At 41.2% G+C, this 19,293-nt stretch overlaps 1 protein-coding gene across 1 annotated transcript in view; it reads right to left on the reverse strand.

Annotated features, from left to right (window-relative positions):
• katnip (katanin interacting protein) overlaps positions 1–18,804 on the reverse strand; it is a 44,154-nt gene extending 25,350 nt beyond the window's left edge. The window contains exons 1-14 of the mRNA XM_079806326.1: positions 18,732–18,804; positions 15,601–15,686; positions 13,973–14,166; positions 13,785–13,885; positions 13,578–13,679; positions 11,280–11,381; positions 10,931–11,150; positions 10,550–10,678; positions 8,957–9,126; positions 8,782–8,870; positions 7,997–8,084; positions 6,063–6,272; positions 5,828–5,965; positions 691–1,576 (exon numbers count right to left, since the gene is read on the reverse strand). Of these exons, the coding sequence (XP_079662452.1) occupies positions 691–1,576; positions 5,828–5,965; positions 6,063–6,272; positions 7,997–8,084; positions 8,782–8,870; positions 8,957–9,126; positions 10,550–10,678; positions 10,931–11,150; positions 11,280–11,381; positions 13,578–13,679; positions 13,785–13,885; positions 13,973–14,166; positions 15,601–15,686; positions 18,732–18,743 (2,527 nt within the window). The 5' untranslated portion in view covers positions 18,744–18,804. The remainder of the gene's footprint in view (positions 1–690; positions 1,577–5,827; positions 5,966–6,062; positions 6,273–7,996; positions 8,085–8,781; positions 8,871–8,956; positions 9,127–10,549; positions 10,679–10,930; positions 11,151–11,279; positions 11,382–13,577; positions 13,680–13,784; positions 13,886–13,972; positions 14,167–15,600; positions 15,687–18,731) is intronic.
• Between the last annotated feature and the right edge of the window lie 489 nt (positions 18,805–19,293).

The raw sequence follows: 19,293 nt of genomic DNA on the forward strand, positions 1-19,293 counted from the left end.
AGAGTTCTGTAGTGCGCTCGCATAATTGCAATGTGAAACCAAACCAAAACTAACCGAATGTATAAAATGTATCAAAACATGAACTTCGGTTCGGACCTTGGTGCGGACTTTCAGGTGTGAAAACGCCCTAAATGTACAAAAAGACAAGGTGCATGGTGTAAAAGGTGCATAAATCCACGAGGAAGCGATTGGCTGCATCCAATTTGCACATTTCTAGTATGCACTATATATACAGTTCTGGAAAAAATTAAGAGACCACTTAACATTGATTTTTCAATATTAAGTGGTCTCTTTAATTTTTACAGAGCTGTATGTATATACATATGAAAATAAAGGGTGGGATTTACAAACACATTACAAAAACATTTTCATCTTTAGAATAAAGTGCACTATAAAACCAGGAGATTATGTCAGTAAATAGGGTCAAACACACACACGCACATTTCATATCATTACTGGGAAAGAAAATTCATTCCACATGCTTGTTAGAGAACTCAATAATTAATGTGAACATTACATTAATAATAAATGCCACATAAATGCCACAGAATAGCTACCTTTTAATTTAGGCTCCATGAAAACGTTTTGCGAAGACATGATCTGCGCAGCACTAACCTTAATCTTGCATACTACTCTAGACGGCTAGTATGCAAATACGGATGTAGCTTTGGTGTAGTTTGAGAAATGCACCTGTTGTGGTGAAGTCGCTGCTGCGGTTCGGTTGCATTTTGTTTACAGACCGTGCTGAACCTCTCCTGCCACTGATGGGCCGCTCCGTCCTCTCAAACTGCTCATCCCACAGGTCCAAATCCTGGTCCAACCGATCACTCAAGTGTTGCTCTAAGTGTGATTCTTCTTCTGTCTGCATGCTCAGGTCCCTCTCATGTTTGGCCTCTAACCTATAATTCAACCCCAGATCAGGGTCCAAATCCAACGAATCAGAACTGAATTCACGGGACGCTGTCCTCTGCGGCCTCTTGTGGCTCGAGGCCTCTTTGCAGGCACGTACAGGGTTGCATGAGATTTCAGGAAGCACTGAGTGTTTGGATTTGCGCTCGGATGCATTCTGCTGTTGGAGCCACTGAGGTAGCTCTCGCTCCAGAGACCCTTCGGCTTCCTCCGTTACGCTCCGGTTCACAGGCTGGAGCCAATGTGGGATCCGACTGGAGGATGGCTGCGTGGTCACAGTCTTCATCACCTCCATGTGTGGAAACCCGTCCTTCCGGTCAGAGGGTAAAGAGAGATCCAAAGGGGGCGACTCTCTTTCTAGAGAGTCTCTTTGCATGGCCGCCGCACAGCTGCCAGGGTCAGCTGTGTTTGTGGCACTGTCTGATTTGTCCTGGCTTGTTTCTACTATTGGGAAATCAGCATTTGACTCCTGAGGCTCATGGTCATGTGGGCTGTGTCCTGAAGAGACAGGGCTTGGAGAGGTGCACTCTGGGAAATGTTGTTCCTGGAGTTCAATAGAGTTGCTGTAGTCAAAGACCTGGTTACCACAACCCTTCTCCAACTGACCCTCGAAGGCCAGAGTGCTGTTCACATACAAGCGAACATGCCGAGCGCCCACGTCCAGATCCTGACAGAAAAACACATGCATATTCACTATGTGAGAGTTACCAATGTGCATATAACCGATCAATAATTATCACCATATCCACAACATTACTGGGGAAGAAAATGAATTCCACGTGTTTGCTAGATGTCAGTGATTAATGCAAATATAAACTCTGCAGAGAAGCTGCCTTTTAATTGTGGGTTTTAAGTCCTAAAACAATTGAATCAATCTTTGAAGATGTAATTAAATTAAAATATAACAATTCACTTCAAAACATTGCATTTTTTGTCAAATAAGGTGCTGCACAAGTTACTTGAACAAGCCCCAAACTATAAATGATAGCAATAGTGATGCTTGACTTAGCAAACACTAAATACTGAAGACTAGGAGAAAATAAAAGTTGGAAGGGCATCTATACATCAGGAATAGCAACACTCATACATTCTCCCACACAAGGACAGAAGTCACACCCTACCGTTGAATCTCTCACGATCTGTACATCAGTTCATGTGTAAAGAGATGAAGCAGCTTCGCTTCTGTGCCGTAGACGTGTGCAGTGATCAGACTGACGGAGCGCTGGTGTGGGGGAGCTAAACTCAGCTAATCCCTACAGCTAATCTCCAACTGTTCTACATACACACACACACACACACACAGAGACACACACACACACACACACACACACACACACAGAGACACACGCACAGAGACACACACACAGAGAGACACGCACACACACAGAGACACACGCACAGAGACACACACACAGAGACACACACACACACACACAGAGACACACACACAGAGACACACGCACACAGAGACACACACACACAGAGAGACACACACAGAGAGACACACGCACAGAGACACACGCACAGAGACACACGCACACAGAGACACACGCACAGAGACACACGCACAGAGAGACACACGCACACAGAGACACACGCACAGAGACACACGCACAGAGACACACGCACAGAGACACACGCACAGAGACACACGCACAGAGAGACACACGCACAGAGAGACACACGCACAGAGACACACGCACAGAGACACACACACACAGAGACACACGCACAGAGACACACGCACAGAGAGACACACGCACAGAGACACACGCACAGAGACACACGCACAGAGACACACGCACAGAGACACACGCACAGAGACACACGCACAGAGAGACACACGCACACAAAGGCACACGCACAGAGACACACGCACACAGAGGCACACGCACAGAGACACAGGCACACAGAGACACACGCACAGAGACACAGGCACACAGAGACACACGCACAGAGACACAGGCACACAGAGACACACGCACACAGAGACACACGCACAGAGACACAGGCACACAGAGACACACGCACAGAGACACAGGCACACAGAGACACACGCACACAGAGACACACGCACAGAGACACAGGCACACAGAGACACACGCACAGAGACACAGGCACACAGAGACACACGCACAGAGACACAGGCACACAGAGACACACGCACAGAGACACAGGCACACAGAGACACACGCACAGAGACACAGGCACACAGAGACACACGCACAGAGACACAGGCACACAGAGACACACGCACAGAGACACAGGCACACAGAGACACACGCACAGAGACACACGCACACAGAGACACACGCACAGAGACACAGGCACACAGAGACACACGCACAGAGACACACGCACACAGAGACACAGGCACACGCACAGAGACACACGCACACAGAGACACACGCACAGAGACACACGCACACAGAGACACACGCACAGAGACACAGGCACACACAGAGACACACGCACACAGAGACACACGCACAGAGACACAGGCACACACAGAGACACACGCACACAGAGACACACGCACAGAGACACAGGCACACGCACAGAGACACACGCACACAGAGACACACGCACAGAGACACAGGCACACGCACAGAGACACACGCACACAGAGACACAGGCACACACACACACAGAGACACAGGCACACACACACACAGAGACACAGGCACACACAGAGACACAGGCACACGCACAGAGACACACGCACACAAACAGAGACACAGGCACACACACAGACACAGGCACACGCACAGAGACACAGGCACACACACAGAGACACACGCACACACACACACACAGACACAGGCACACACAGAGACACAGGCACACGCACAGAGACACACGCACACAAACAGAGACACAGGCACACACACAGACACAGGCACACGCACAGAGACACAGGCACACACACAGAGACACACGCACACACACAGAGACACACACACACAGAGACACAGGCACACACACAGAGACACAGGCACACACACAGAGACAGGCACACACACAGAGACACAGGCACGCACACAGAGACACAGGCACACACACAGACACACGCACACAGAGACACAGGCACGCACACAGAGACACAGGCACACACACAGAGACACAGGCACACGCACAGAGACACAGGCACACACACACAGACACAGGCACACACACAGAGACACATGCACACACACACAGACACAGGCACACACACACACAGAGACACAGGCACACGCACAGACACACACACACAGAGACACAGGCACACGCACAGACACACAGGCACACGCACAGAGACACAAGCACACGCACAGAGACACAGGCACACACACAGAGACACAGGCGCACACACACAGAGACACAGGCACACGCACAGAGACACAGGCACACACACAGAGACACAGGCACACACACAGAGACACACGCACACAGAGACACAGGCACACGCACAGAGACACAGGCACACACACAGAGACACAGGCACACGCACAGAGACACAGGCACACGCACAGAGACACAGGCACACACACAGAGACACACGCACACAGAGACACAGGCACACGCACAGAGACACAGGCACACACACAGAGACACAGGCACACGCACAGAGACACAGGCACACACACAGAGACACACGCACACAGAGACACAGGCACACGCACAGAGACACAGACACACAGGCACACACACAGAGACACAAGCACACGCACAGAGACACAGGCACACACACAGAGACACAGGCACACGCACAGAGACACACGCACACAGAGACACAGGCACACACACACACAGAGACACAGGCACACACACACACACACAGAGACACAGGCACACGCACACGCACAGACACACAGGCACAAACACAGAGACACAAGCACACACACAGAGACACAAGCACACACACAGAGACACAGGCACACACACAGAGACACAGGCACACGCACAGAGACACAGGCACACGCACAGAGACACAGGCACACAAACAGAGACACAGGCACACACACAGAGACACACGCACACACACAGACACAGGCACACGCACAGAGACACAGGCACACGCACAGAGACACAGGCACACACACAGAGACACAGGCACACAAACAGAGACACAGGCACACACACAGACACAGGCACACGCACAGAGACACAGGCACACACACAGAGACACACGCACACACACAGAGACACACACACACAGAGACACAGGCACACACACAGAGACACAGGCACACACACAGAGACAGGCACACACACAGAGACACAGGCACACACACAGAGACACAGGCACACGCACAGAGACACAGGCACACACACAGAGACACAGGCACACAGAGACACACGCACACGAACAGAGACACAGACACACACAGAGACACAGACACACACAGAGACACAGACACACACACACTCTCTCTCACACACACACACACACTCTCACACAAACACACAATAGCTTTAAATGACGAACAGATTTACAACAACGCGCATACTGTAGTAAACACGGACGTTCAAAAGCTTGCGTGGCACGTGAAAACAACATGAGAGAGTAAATGCTAAATATTGGATGAACTAACCGTTTACAGTTTAGGAATAGTCATTTTGACACGCTTTCTTGAGATAAGAAATATCACGATAGTATCAGATTGTGAGTTCATTATCGCGGTTTGTATTGAATCGTGACATGAGTGTGTCGTTACACCCCTAATAAATACAGAAACCTCACATCCCTGAGAAAGCTTTAAACAATGAAGTTCACTGCTCACTGATGTGTGGACCATGTGTTTTCTAAGTGCAGGTCAGCAAACATTCTTGCTGATAAAGACTGAGTTGACCGTTTGGAATGAAGGAGGTGCTGCCCTTGCTTTCAGTAAACGCTGTTACAATTCTGGGTGTTTGTCCTGTCGGCTGTACTTACGTTAATGCTGTGGTTATAATTCCAAATTTTGATCCGAGAGATGTTGAAGTCTGGAGATCGTTCCACATTCCTGATGATAAAATACAGCTGGACCGGCGGGTGGAACGCACACGTCCACATGTGACGCTCTTTTGTGGTCTAAACGCACACAGAACAGACACAGAATACATTCTAATATCATGCTTTAATTATTATGCATTAGTGGACTACAGTAGTAACGTACACAAATACTTACTTTAGTTTTCCCGTTGACCAGGGCAGCAAGATTCCCGGGCTGGTCCGAGTTTCGAATGTCCAGGTCATGTGGAGACACGTAGAGTTTTTGGTTTTGTGGGCAGAAGAACTGAACTTCTGTGAGCCCGACCTGGCCCGGGTTACCCCAGTTTGACAAGATCTCCATCGTAACATAAAGAGTGGGCGTCACCTGCAGAGATACGTCTTCCTGCTGTCATGGAAATAAAGAACGTACGATTCGTAAAACTCAATATGCTGGAGTTTCATTCTTCTACATGCTCGTGGATGCTTTCATTATAACTAACAGGAAGATTGCAGTTTTTGTAAAATGTTCATATTTTTTGTGTTTCATGATTTTATATTGGTATCTTTAAGTAAATATTATTTTAAGTGCTAATTGTGTGTTCATTCAGTAAAAAGAAACAAGTGGTCTTTTTAACTATTGTTGATTTTGCAGTAAACAATTTGTATGTAATTTATAACAAACTGGTGTATATATATATATATATATATATATATATATATATATACATACACCAATCAGGCATAACATTATGACAGGTGAAGTGAACATCACTGATTATCTCTTCATCCCAGCACCTGTTAGTGAGTGGGATATATTAGACAGCAAGTGAACATTTTGTCCTCAGAGTTGATGTGTTAGAAGCAGGTAAAATGGGCAAGCGTAAGGATTTGAGCGAGTTTGACAAGGGCCAAATTGTGATGGCTAGACGACTGGGTCAGAGCATCTCCAAAACTGCAGCTCTTGTGGGGTGTTCCCGGTCTGCAGTGGTCAGTCTCTATCAAAAGTGCTCCAAGGAAGGAACAGTGGAGAACCGGCCACAGGGTCATGGGCGGCCAAGGCTCACTGATGCACAAGGGGAGCGAAGGCTGGCCCGTGTGGTCCGATGTAAAAAGCCAAAATGGTTCAGGAATGGTTTGAGGAGCACAACGAGTTTGAGGTGTTGAATTGGCCTCCGGATTCCCCAGATCTCAATCCAATCGAGCATCTGTGGGATGTGCTGAACAAACAAGTCCGATCCTTGGAGGCCCCACCTCGCAACTTACAGGACTTAAAGGATCTGCTGCTAACATCTTGGTGCCAGATACCACAGCACACCTTCAGGGGTCTAGTGGAGTCCATGACTCGACAGGTCAGGGCTGTTTTGGCAGCAAAAGGGGGACCAACACAATATTAGGAATAATGTTATGCCTGATCGGTATATATATATATTATATATATTATATATATTATAATATATATATATATTAGAGTCAATAGATTAAAAATTATAATTGCTATTTATCACACTTTCGTGCGATTTTACTTATCGTGTAATTAAGCATACATCATTTACCTTGTTTAACTTAAATTAAGTTTTGTCATAATTCGATATATATCCAGCAAAGTAAATCATCAGATTGAAGATTCTCACAAAACTGTATTTTCAAAACTGTAAATTTGTGTCTTTCCAAAAAGGAGACTTGGAGACACCAAATAACCAAAGGAGTCCATAATTCATACATTTATGCACACCCATGAAAAAAAAAAACATTACAGAACAAAACTTTCCAGAATTCAGTGTACAGTATCATCTGGCCATACAGAGGTGGGATGTTTTGACGTTCCGTTCAGTCTGTATTTCACACAGCATGATGCGTGAAGGCTCGCACTCTTCACAAACAATCACAGAATATGACAGTGCTCATGTTTCAAAACACACACTGGAATGAATAATTCACTGAAAACTATAAATTAATGATGCAATTTCACGTGCTGCAGTATATATGTGTATGTGCGATATATATATCCAGCCCTACCAGTTGCTAAACTAGGGAGTCCATCCTGGTCAAGCTGGTTAGAGCAGGTAGAACAATTGCCATGGTCCAAATCCGATTAAATGAGATATTAAATGAGATATCAGATATACTCACAGCGAGAGTGAAGCTGCTGCTGTCAGTGAGATCAGACTGATCGTCAGCATCGATCCTCTCGAGAGCCTTTAACAAACACTTCTGCTGCCTGAGAGACAGACAAAGTGTGCACGTTTTTAAAATTGTTTTAACCATTTAGTTGCATTCTGCGGTTCATAACTAAATAATGCTGTATTACAGTTTATCTCAACTATTAAAAAAAGGTTGAAACGTTCACTGATGTTCCAGAAGGAAACACGATGCATTAAGAGCTGGGGGGTGACAACTTTTGACATTTTTTCATTTAGTACTGCCCTTCAGAAGCAACAGAAGATACTTACATGTTTCCTAGAAGACAAATTAAGTACAATTTACCTTGATCTTCAAATTCAATAAGTTTTCACACCCAGAGTTTTTTAAATTGTGCAATTTTTTTGTCTTGTGGGTTGTATGTAAACATATTTTAGCTAAAAAATCTTATTCAGGACAGCACTAAATAAAAAATAACATGCATTTTGTGTGATTTTTCATATTTTGTTAAAATCATTCACATTTTCACCGATTCTGCAAGCGTTGTCTAAACTTTTGAGCAAGACTGTATACATCGCGATTTAATGCTGTCAGTCACACATGTTGAGATGCCAGATGAATACAGCTCGGGGCTATATTTAATTATGCCACCAGATATTGCCCCCATAAATAATTTCAAATTAGTAATATAGCTGCTTTTTGTTACTTCAAGTAACTTAAAGCTTGAAGATCTAGTTTCACAATCCTGATGTACTGTATGCTAGAGGAATGTATACCTGGGTTCCATGAGAGCGATTCTCCGCATCGCTCTGTTAACCCGATACTGAGCGTCATCATCATCATCTTCCTCCTCCTCCTCCTCCTCCTTAAAAACACGCAGATAGACATCTTAATAAGGCTATATTATCTATCATTTACATATAAGACATATTAAGAGTTCTGAAGCTCTACCGGCGTGTGTTGGGCCGTGCTCCTCTCCTGTCCTCTCTGCCGGTGTGTTTGCAGCGGTGTGTTTTCTCTCTGCAGGGCCTGAAACACACCGACAGCCATCTCGTCTGAATCTCTCTCCTCCTGCACCTTACGAGCCGCAGACAGGGGCCGCTCGATACGACTGCACGGCCCTACAACAAAACAAACCATATTCAGTGCATTGATTCCAGTAGATAAGCATTAACATGTTATTAGACGAATGCTGCAATACTTTAACTAACTTTAAATTATTATTTAGAATTTTGAAGGGATTCTATGGTACTATGCAATAATTATACAATTTTAATGAGCAATTTTTCCATTAGAATTAATATTTAATTTTAAATAAAATAAAAAAAAATGTTTTCCCAAAAATGCAACATTTCACATTACAATAGAGTGCAGGCCTTTAAAATCCATTTTTTAAAGTGAGAATAGCGCCTTCTGGAGCTGTTAAAAAAATAAAAACATGTGTAATGTCGTGTAACCATCTGTAGGCTATAGCTTTTTTTTTTTTTTCAATAAATGCAGTCTTGTCTGTTAATTTCTGTCTCTCTCTCTCTCTCTCTCTCTCTCTCGATTTGTGTGTGTGTGTGTGTGTGTGTGTGTGTGTGTGTGTGTGTGTGTGTGTGTGTGTGTGTGTGTGTGTGTGTGTGTGTGTGTGTGTGTGTGTGTGTGTGTGTGTGTGTGTGTGTGTGTGTGTGTGTGCGCATTTGAGCGAGAGAGTCACTTTTGTATTTTTTTTTCATTTATTGATTTTATTTAGTATACTCTCAAAATTTGCTGTTGCAGTCTTACCTGTTCATTTCTATGTGTGTGTGTGTGCGTGTTTGTGTGCGTGGGAGTGGGAGTGTGGGTGTCTAATTTGCACTCTTGACATTTTAGAGTGTCACCCCTTCATTGCTGTGCACTTTTTTTCTGCACAGTGGCTGATTTGTAGTTTGTACCACCAAAAGTTTCTCTGAGTTTTCGTATTTTTGCGGTTATATATTTGCGTAAAATATGTCGTCATTTTTGACCGCGAAGGAGACAAGTGTGACTATTTTTTTTACATCCCTTTAACATATCCGAATCATCTCCTTGATTTTTTTGTGTGTTCACATAGCTAAAGCAACAAAAGTCACCAAGTGTCATCCCATTCCGATAAGGCAAAAAAATTAAACATTTCAAAATGTAATTTGTTTTAAAAAAGTTTCCTGTGCTTGTTTGTGAGGTTGCACAATTTGGCAATGTCATGATCATATAGATCAATCTTACTATAATAATAATAATAATAATAATAATATAGAAAAATAATATAATAATAATAGTAATAATACTTTTACTAATTAATCTTAATGTCTTCATTTTCAGTCGTGCAGCCCTACTTTAATAAACCCTAAACACGTAAATATTTGATAAAATATTTCAATTATATTGAATTTGTCACTGAATAAATTATTTCTAATCTAAATTTCTTTGACTTCGTCTGTAATCTGTTTGCTGCAGTGCAGCCCACACCTTATGTCCATATTTCACTATAATTTGTTAATGTTTGCAAGCATATACTGATGAGTAAGTGTGAGTGACGCTTACGTGACATGGCCTGTCTGCTTCCACATGCTCCCTCGGTCTGTCTCCTCACGGTGACTGGTTTGGTAGGGATGTACGACTCCACGTTGTCCTTTCTTTTAGCTGAGAGAGAGTGTTCGATTTTTCGTCCACCTGCACACAAAAACTCATTAAAAATATGGACTATTTCCACTAGGTAACAACTTCATTTTGAGGGTTTGTTCACTTGAGAGGTTAGACACTTGTCTGGTGTATGAGGAATCAAGAACAAAACTAGCGCCGCATTTGGGAAGAAAAAACTAAATAATTATTTCATTTTTTAAGAGCTCCAGGTGTTTTTTTTAAAGGGTTTTGCATTGGCAAATGTTGTGATTATTATGACACTTCGCTGTCAGAAATCATTACCTTGTGATGAGGGGCCAAATTCCAGCATGATGAGGTCATCTCGCCCGAGCTGCTTGCTGATTGGCTGGCTTGCGGGTTGGACAGGAAGTGTGAGGTCAGGGAGGCTGTCGCTGCTCTCCTCTCTTTCGATCTGTTCCTCAATCCATTCCTCCTCCGACTCCTCTCCGGCCGAGTCTCGACTGCTACGCCTGACGCTCACCTCCAGGCTGCGACGCAGTGCCTAAAACACACAAACACTAGTCAAGCACTGTGAAGGCAGACAAAGCACAAACAAACACTTTTAGGTGAACTATGCTTTTAAGAGAAAGCTGCATATGGTCAAAGGTTGAGTGTGTGACGTGCTCCTGACCTTGACCTGGTCAGCATTCAGAAGAACCCTGTCGACAGGCTCCGGCTCACTGCGCGACCTCTGACCGAGTGAATGTGTCACTTTACTGCTTTCATGAGCAGACTGAGAGAGAAACACAGGGTGAATACAGCAAAAACTTTAAAATGCTTTAACCACTGGAAAAATGTTCACAATGGCATACAACCTGATATTTTTGAAAGAACTGTGCAGTATGTATAACAGACAATGTACACTAATTTTCTGTATTTTCTGGATAACAAACTACTTTTGCCAAACTGTACCAGGGCACATTGTATCCCACAATGTAATGTGCTAGTGACAGTATTTGTTCAGATGCTCATTATTTGTTGATTATAAATGCGAAACCACCATATTTATGCTGCTGTGTGACAGAATTAGCATAATTATATTATACAGTAGCGGCCAAAAGTGATGTCTGGAGGGGATATTTGTTTTTAATTACCCTACAAATTCAATGAAACCATCAAAATATGAAGAATATATATACACACACTATATTGCCAAAAGATTTGGGACTTCTGACTTCACATGCACATGAAATTTAATGCCATCCCACTCTTAATCCGCAGGGTTTAATATGGAGTTTGCCCACCCTTTACAGCTCTAACAGCTTCAACTCTTCTGGGAAGGCTTTCCTCAAGGTTTAGGAGTGTGTTTATGGGAATTTTTGAGCATTCTTCTAGAAGCGTATTTGTGAGATCAGGCACTGATGTTGGACGAGAGTCTCCGCTCTAATTCATCCCAAAGGTGTTCTATCAGGTTGAGGTCAGGACTCTGTGCAGGCCAGTCAAGTTCCTCCACACCAAACTCCTCATCCATGTCTTTATGGGCCGATGCTTTGTGCACTGGTGCAGTCATGTTGGGACAGGAAGAGGCCGTCCCCAAACTGTTCCCACAAAGTTGGGAGCATGAAACTGTCCAAAATGTCTTGGTTTGCTGAAGCATTAAGAGTTCCTTTCACTGGAACTAAGAGGCCAAGCCCAACCCCTGAAAAACAACCCCCACACCATAATCCCCCCACCACCAAACTTTACACTTGGCACAATGCAGTCAGGAAAGTCCCATTCTCCTGGCAAACGCCAAACCCAGACTCGTCCATGGGATTGCCAGACAGAAAAGCGTGATTGGTCACTCCAGAGAACACGTCTCCACTGCTCTAGAGTCCAGTGGCGGCGCGCTTTACCCCACTGCATCCCACACTTTGCATTGCACTTGGTGATGTGCGGCTTGGATGAGCTGCTCGGCCATGGAAACCCATTCCATGAAGCTCTACACACTGGTCTTGAGCTCATCTGAAGGCCACAGAAGTTTGGAGGTCTGTAGATATTGACTCTGCAGAAAGTTGGCGACTTCTGCGCACTGTGACCCTCAGCATGCGCTGACCCCGCCCTGTGATTTTATGTGGCCTAACACTTCGTGGATCACGTGACACTGAAGACTAGTGTAATGATGCTGAAAATTCAGCTTTGATTACAGAAATAAAATATATTTTAAAGTACATTTAAAATTGTAATAATATTTCACAATACTACAGTGTTTTCTGTATTTTTGATCAAATAAATGCAGGCTTGATGAGCATAAAAGACTTCTTTTAAAAACTTTAAAAATAGCAATGTTTCAAAACTTTTGACCAGTACTGTGAATATACTTATATTTATTTATTTTAAATATGACAGAAGAACAAAACACTAAAAAAAAAAATTATTTTTTTTTTCAAAGAAAGGAAAACTACAGAAAAAAAAAAAGCAAAAAGCTCACAGGAGAAAGCATACGTTGAATACAACATAATCAGTTATTAATATTTTCTGTTGGTTCTCCCTTTGTTTTTGCCTGTGTTCATGATTTCTTTGTATGATAATCTGGCCAAAAATTATGTCGGCACAATTTGGCATGTTTAATTGCATTGTCACAAATAAAACAATATTCACCGAACTATGCAATGTGCTTATAAAAATCTTTAACAATTTTTTAAAATAATATTTTAATACAAGATGTCAATTGTACAAGGCCAGACATTCCTTTTGGCCACAACTGTACACTATGAGTTGATCATGTCTTTGAATTAATAAATAATTCATTACATCAGTAATGACAGCAAAATACTTGACAACATCAATTCACCTCAGAATATTGCAGAATAACCTATTTTAGCTGTTTTAAGGTCAGGTGGAGCTGGAAGTCAGGGCTTAGACGTTGCAAATATGTAATTATGGATGCAGCGTTAATTCTAGCGATCAAAACTGGAACATTCATAGACACACAAACACATATTCTCACCTCCATATCCACGCTCTCGTACGGGTCAAAGTCATCAGAGTATCTGTGCTCTGGTGAAATCTTCACTTTACTTCCTTTCTCAGTGCAGATGTAGACAGATTCCTATAGTCACGTACATACAGTGCCAGGAAGGAGAGGGAAGTCCACCTTTAGTGTGGGATGATTTGTTCAAATCAGTGATGTAGAAAGCACACATCAAGCCATTACCTGCACCCATCGCCGTCTCTGTGTTTTCTCAGGTGCCGTGTGGCTCCTCTGCTTCTGTCGATCTAGTCGATCACTCTTCTCTGCACTCGCTCTGGAGGAATCTATGTGAACACGGCCACTTTATCTCATTCGTCAGGTCACAGCACAGGAAGCCTGGGCTCATACAGCAGTGTGGGGTGAGTGTTTACCTGCAGTGCGTGTGGTTCTTTGTGTCGGCGGATGGGCTTCTACTAAAGGCTGTGCGGTTTTCCTGCTGGATTGGCTGTTGTGAGCCGCATTAGCGGTGCTGATATGAGCGCCGTTGATGTACAGATTGAAACCCTGCTCTAAAAGCTCCAACTCCGCCTGCCGGGGATCCTTCCTCTGCAGTCTTCTCAACGCCCTAAAGGGGGGAAATTAAACATCCCCACATTTATTGAGTGGAAGAAAGATGCAGGTAGAATGGCAGGAAAATAAACAATTCTGTTCTTAAACAAACAAACTAAATCTATTGTGTTAATTTAAGTTTATTCATGTAATTATTCAGGCATTTCTAATCCCACAGTCTCTATTGGATCAGCAATAAATCTTACATTTTGATGACATGCACGTGATTTTGTTCTGGTTCTGCGAGTTTGTGGTTGATACGATTTTTAAATGTTTTGGAAAGAAGTCCTGTGTTCACGAAGGTTGCATTTATTTGATCAAATACAGTACAATAAACAGTAAAATTGTGAAATATTATTTCAATTTTAAGAAACCGTTTTCTATGTGAATAATAAATTGTAAAGTGTCATTTATTCCTGTGATCAAAGCTGTATTTTCAGCATCATTACTCAAGTCTTCAGTGTCACATGATCCTCAGAAATCATTCTAATATGATGATCTGCTGCTCATGAACATTTATGATTATTATTAGTGTTGAAAGCAGTTGTGCTGCTAAATATTATTGTGAAACTGTGATTGTTTTCAGGATTCTTTGATGAATAGAAAGCTCAAAAGAACAGCATTTATTTGAAATATAATCTTTTATAACATTATAAATGTCTGTCTGCCAGACATTTGATAAATTTATGAAAATAAAATATCAATAAAATGAATAAAACCATCAATTTTAAAAAAACATTTTTCCAGCAAAAGACTTTATGAAATCTATTGCTGTTTTTGTATTCCCTGTATGATTATAACAACCATATAATTCACAGCTATTGCTGCAAGTTTTCTTGATAAAGAACCCTTAACATTTGAGAGACAAAAAAAATTATATGTAATAATAAATATTATAATATTAATTAAATCATTTGAAAATAAACATTAAATAATGCATCTCAAATTATACATTTAAATGCATAATTTCTGGAAAACTAGACAAGAAGAAAACCTTATTGTTAAAACCCGCCTTGTGTTTTTATTAGATTTAATATTAGAGAGCAATATTAGTAATGAATCTAATAATATTAGACTTAAATTACATATACAGTAAATGACTTGGCAATTTTAGCATGCAGACTAAACAAGCTGAACATGCAACTTCTTTCTCATGTGTTCTGGAGAAAGGCGAGAGCGCTTAGATATTTACTAGCAGCCGAGTTCAAAGACTACACGTCACTTAATGTTACAAATTTCCACGGCCCGTTAGAATTTCACTCCAGCAGGTTTCAGCCAATCAGAGCAGGTCCAATCTTGTCGAACGTCACATGGACGAGCGGCGTCCGCGTGTGATTCCTGCTGCGCTCGTAATTGAAGCCATATGGCTCAACCTGAGCTCACACAGTTAACCTATTTTTGTGTTATCTGACCTGTGTTTGTACATTTGTGTTCGGGTGTGTCATCAAACCTGTTTTTGTGCTGCAGGTTGATTAAATATTCATCCAGCTTCTCCTCTGCGGAGGACAGTTTTCCTCCCCTGCTCCTCTTGAGCTCCTGCAGACGACACAAACTCTCAGTCAATCTCAAAGTATGATCATGAACTATATATGACACACTAGATGATCAAAAAACTCATGCACGTACAGAGACAGATGTGACAGAAAGAAGAGAGTTGGGATGGGAATGCTTTCATTTAATGATTATTTTAGTACTTTCACTGCAAAAAAATGATTTTCTTCCTCAGTATTTTTGTCTTGTTTTCCAGCGCAAATATCTCATCATTCTTAAATCAAGATATATTATATATATATATATATATATATATATATATATATATATATATATATATATATATATATATATATATATATATATATATATATATATATATATATATATATATATATATATTTATATATACATATATATATATATATATATATATATTCTAAGGTTATGCTTAAAATAAGAACAAATATCTGCCAGCGAGTTCAGAAAAAACAACCTAACTCAAAGGGAAAACTATTTGTTTTCTTATCCCACGGCAGATTTTGTCTTTCTTTCTTGTTTTAAGCATAAACTCACTCAATTTTGATACATTTTTCAGAAAACAAGACTTCATATCTTGTCATTTTTCTTCTTTAAATAATTTTTCAATATTTGTAATGGCAAGACAAAACTACTAAATAGGAAAGTCAACTCCCTAACTATATGCTAAACAAAACATTGATATGTATTACAATATCCATGACAACACGCCGCAAACTATGAATTTATGGTTCATTTTGAGTTGAAAAATATTGACGTGTTTCAAGCAAAAACCGTTTCAACTGATTCAGCGACTGATTTGTTTGCCTGAATCAAACCAATAACTCAAGAGTTTGAGACTGGTTTGTGAACGATTCACTGAAAAGAATCAGTTCAAAAGAGTCATTTGAATTACACCGGTCATGCTGCATGCTGTCGAGGAAAGACGTGAGAGACAGACATGAGAGAAGGAAGACAGACGTGATAGTCAGGATGACTCTTACAGAACCTGCACTGTTTTTCAATCACAGCATCTGAGAGTGAAACAAGAGAAGAAGGGAAAAGACAGGGAAGAGAAGGAAGCGAAGTGTATATTAGATTTAAATCAAGAAACTAAGGAGATTTGCTCTTGATTGAAAAGAATATGATTTCAATACGCAGCTCGTGTGTTTCTGTCAGGTGTCCACCGCACGTGACACATCTTATCACATTTCAGAAATGTAAAATCGCTGTACTGATGCTGTAACCCCAAACCTACTTCTGCTGAATCACCATGAGCTTTTAGCATAAATAATTTATTTTAAGCAGCTGCAATAAGAATTCAAATACCTTTTTTTATAGCTTTCCTCTTCAAAGGAAATTAAATGATTATTATGAATATTATTATTATTTAATGAAACACATTTGTGCATCATGTTAAAGCTGCACTGTGTAACTTTTCCGTCCGCTAGAGGTCGCCTGTTCAAAACAAAGGTGTAGTTTGATAACGCCACGTTTGAGCGCAGAATCTTGGGACATGTGGTCTTCACCTCAACCGGTGGAAAAGACTCGGGATAGAACTCGGGCAGAAATCATGTTCATGATGTGATTATTAACGTTACTGTAGTCTGAAGCAGAGCAGGACGAGTGTTGTGGAGCTGAGCAAGGCCACTGGAGCGATTGTTAATAAGATGAACGGAAAACACGCCTCGCGAGCAGCGGGACTTTTATTATGCCACAGTCGTCAGCGGGACTTCCGCTTTTCCGGTCATGAGTATGAGGTAACGCAGCTCAGTTTATCATATTAGACACATCTGAGTGTGTTAATGATGTTATGGCGTTACTCTGTGCGTTCTCTCGGCGACTGCTATGACACTTGTTCACACTGCAGTGAGAGTAAAGCGTTTCTGCAAAAATAAATCCGGAAACCGAGGGGAAAACAGATATGACGCCATCGACAGGCGACTCCATCACACGTCCCGGTTCCTCAGTTAAAATAGCAATTTTCTCACGATTTACAAATAGTTGGAAACATTTGGGATATTGTAAGTACTCAACTGAACGAAATATATAACACTGGCCTAGTGGTTTTTGGATATTTTACTGCAAAAATGTTACATAGTGCACCTTTAAATCAGGTTATATAAAAAGATCTCAGCCTGACACTATAATCTCATAACCAAATATATAACACTAACAACTAGATGGAGCTGTCAGAGAAGAAAAATACAGATAAATCAGAATATATATATATATATATATATATATATATATATATATATATATATATATATATATATATATATATATAATTTGATTTTATATTTATTTTTAATTAATACATTTTTTTATTTTCCGTTTTCATTGTGGTAGCAATTTTGTTGTGAGTTTTGTCATTTTTTATTCGTTTTTTAATGTCTTTATAGTTTTAGTAATTTTATTTAGTTTTAGTTATTTTAATAAATCAAGTTAAACTAAATGGAAACGAGAAACGCGGCCGTGGCAACTATCTGAAATAAAACACAAGGTTTATTTATTTGTTCATTTATTAATTTATTTGATGGTTTAAGTTTTAGTTTATTATAATATCCCTGGTCTCTGAACATTGAGTATTTTCAGTACACACACAGTGTTACTTATGGAAATAAAATGGAAACAATAAGAAAGGCAGAAACTGCTAAAAGAAATCACACAGCTCATGCTAGAGAAAAGAGACACTAGTTAGCTAACACTACATGAGTTAAACAGATGGAAGAGTAACTAATAAACACTGTGACTTTAAATACTGTACATCCATTGATTGTGTATACTGTATGTGCATCTATACAGACCTATAATGTTTAATAATGCTGTGTCAACGTAAAGCTTTTGTTTTTACCATATTCCAAAGCTTATTATTATTATTATTCCAAAAGCTAACCTAGACTTACAAACAGATGTTATACAGATGCTGAAAACTAGCCTCTCTGCTAACAGCACACACAAACCCTCTCCGCCATTAAACTGTACGTCGAAAACCATCATATTCCCTCTGGTGTCCGTTTATAAACACCCTGCAATAAACAAGTTGGATAATAAAAGCTGTCAACTTACAGTCCATGACATTTCTCGGCTGAAATCGCCCTTCGGTTTGCTAGAGAGCAGGGCGTCTGTGTTGTTGCCTTCAGTGAGGGCTGGTAACCAGGAGAGATACTGACCAATCACAGCACGTCCTCGCGTCCAACACACGGCAGCGGGATTGCAACTGACCAATCACAGCACGCCGTTGAAAGAAGACCCGCCCACACAGCAGCGGAGCGCTTGCATCCTCTGGCATCCGCTGTCCAATCACAATACGCCCTCTCATTAGAAGATCCGCCCACACAGCTGAGGCCAACATAACATTTGTCAATAATAATATAATATAAATTATATATAATATATAAAATAATAACGCCACTGTCAGTTTTGATAAATGTACATGTAGCACATAAATTGAAAATATTTTTTTACGGCCTTCTTGGATCAAGTTTACTTTGGATATTACGCAAAAAAGTTAATAAAACAGTACTTTTGAAAATATTAAAATGTTAATACGAATATTTTGCAGTTTATTTCATCTAGCAGTACTGACCTTAATACTTTTAAAAACCTTTTTGATTACACAAAATATGAC

Source organism: Gobio gobio (assembly GCF_949357685.1).
Source record: "Gobio gobio genome assembly, chromosome: 23".
In the NCBI taxonomy this organism is placed as follows: Eukaryota; Metazoa; Chordata; class Actinopteri; order Cypriniformes; family Gobionidae; genus Gobio; species Gobio gobio.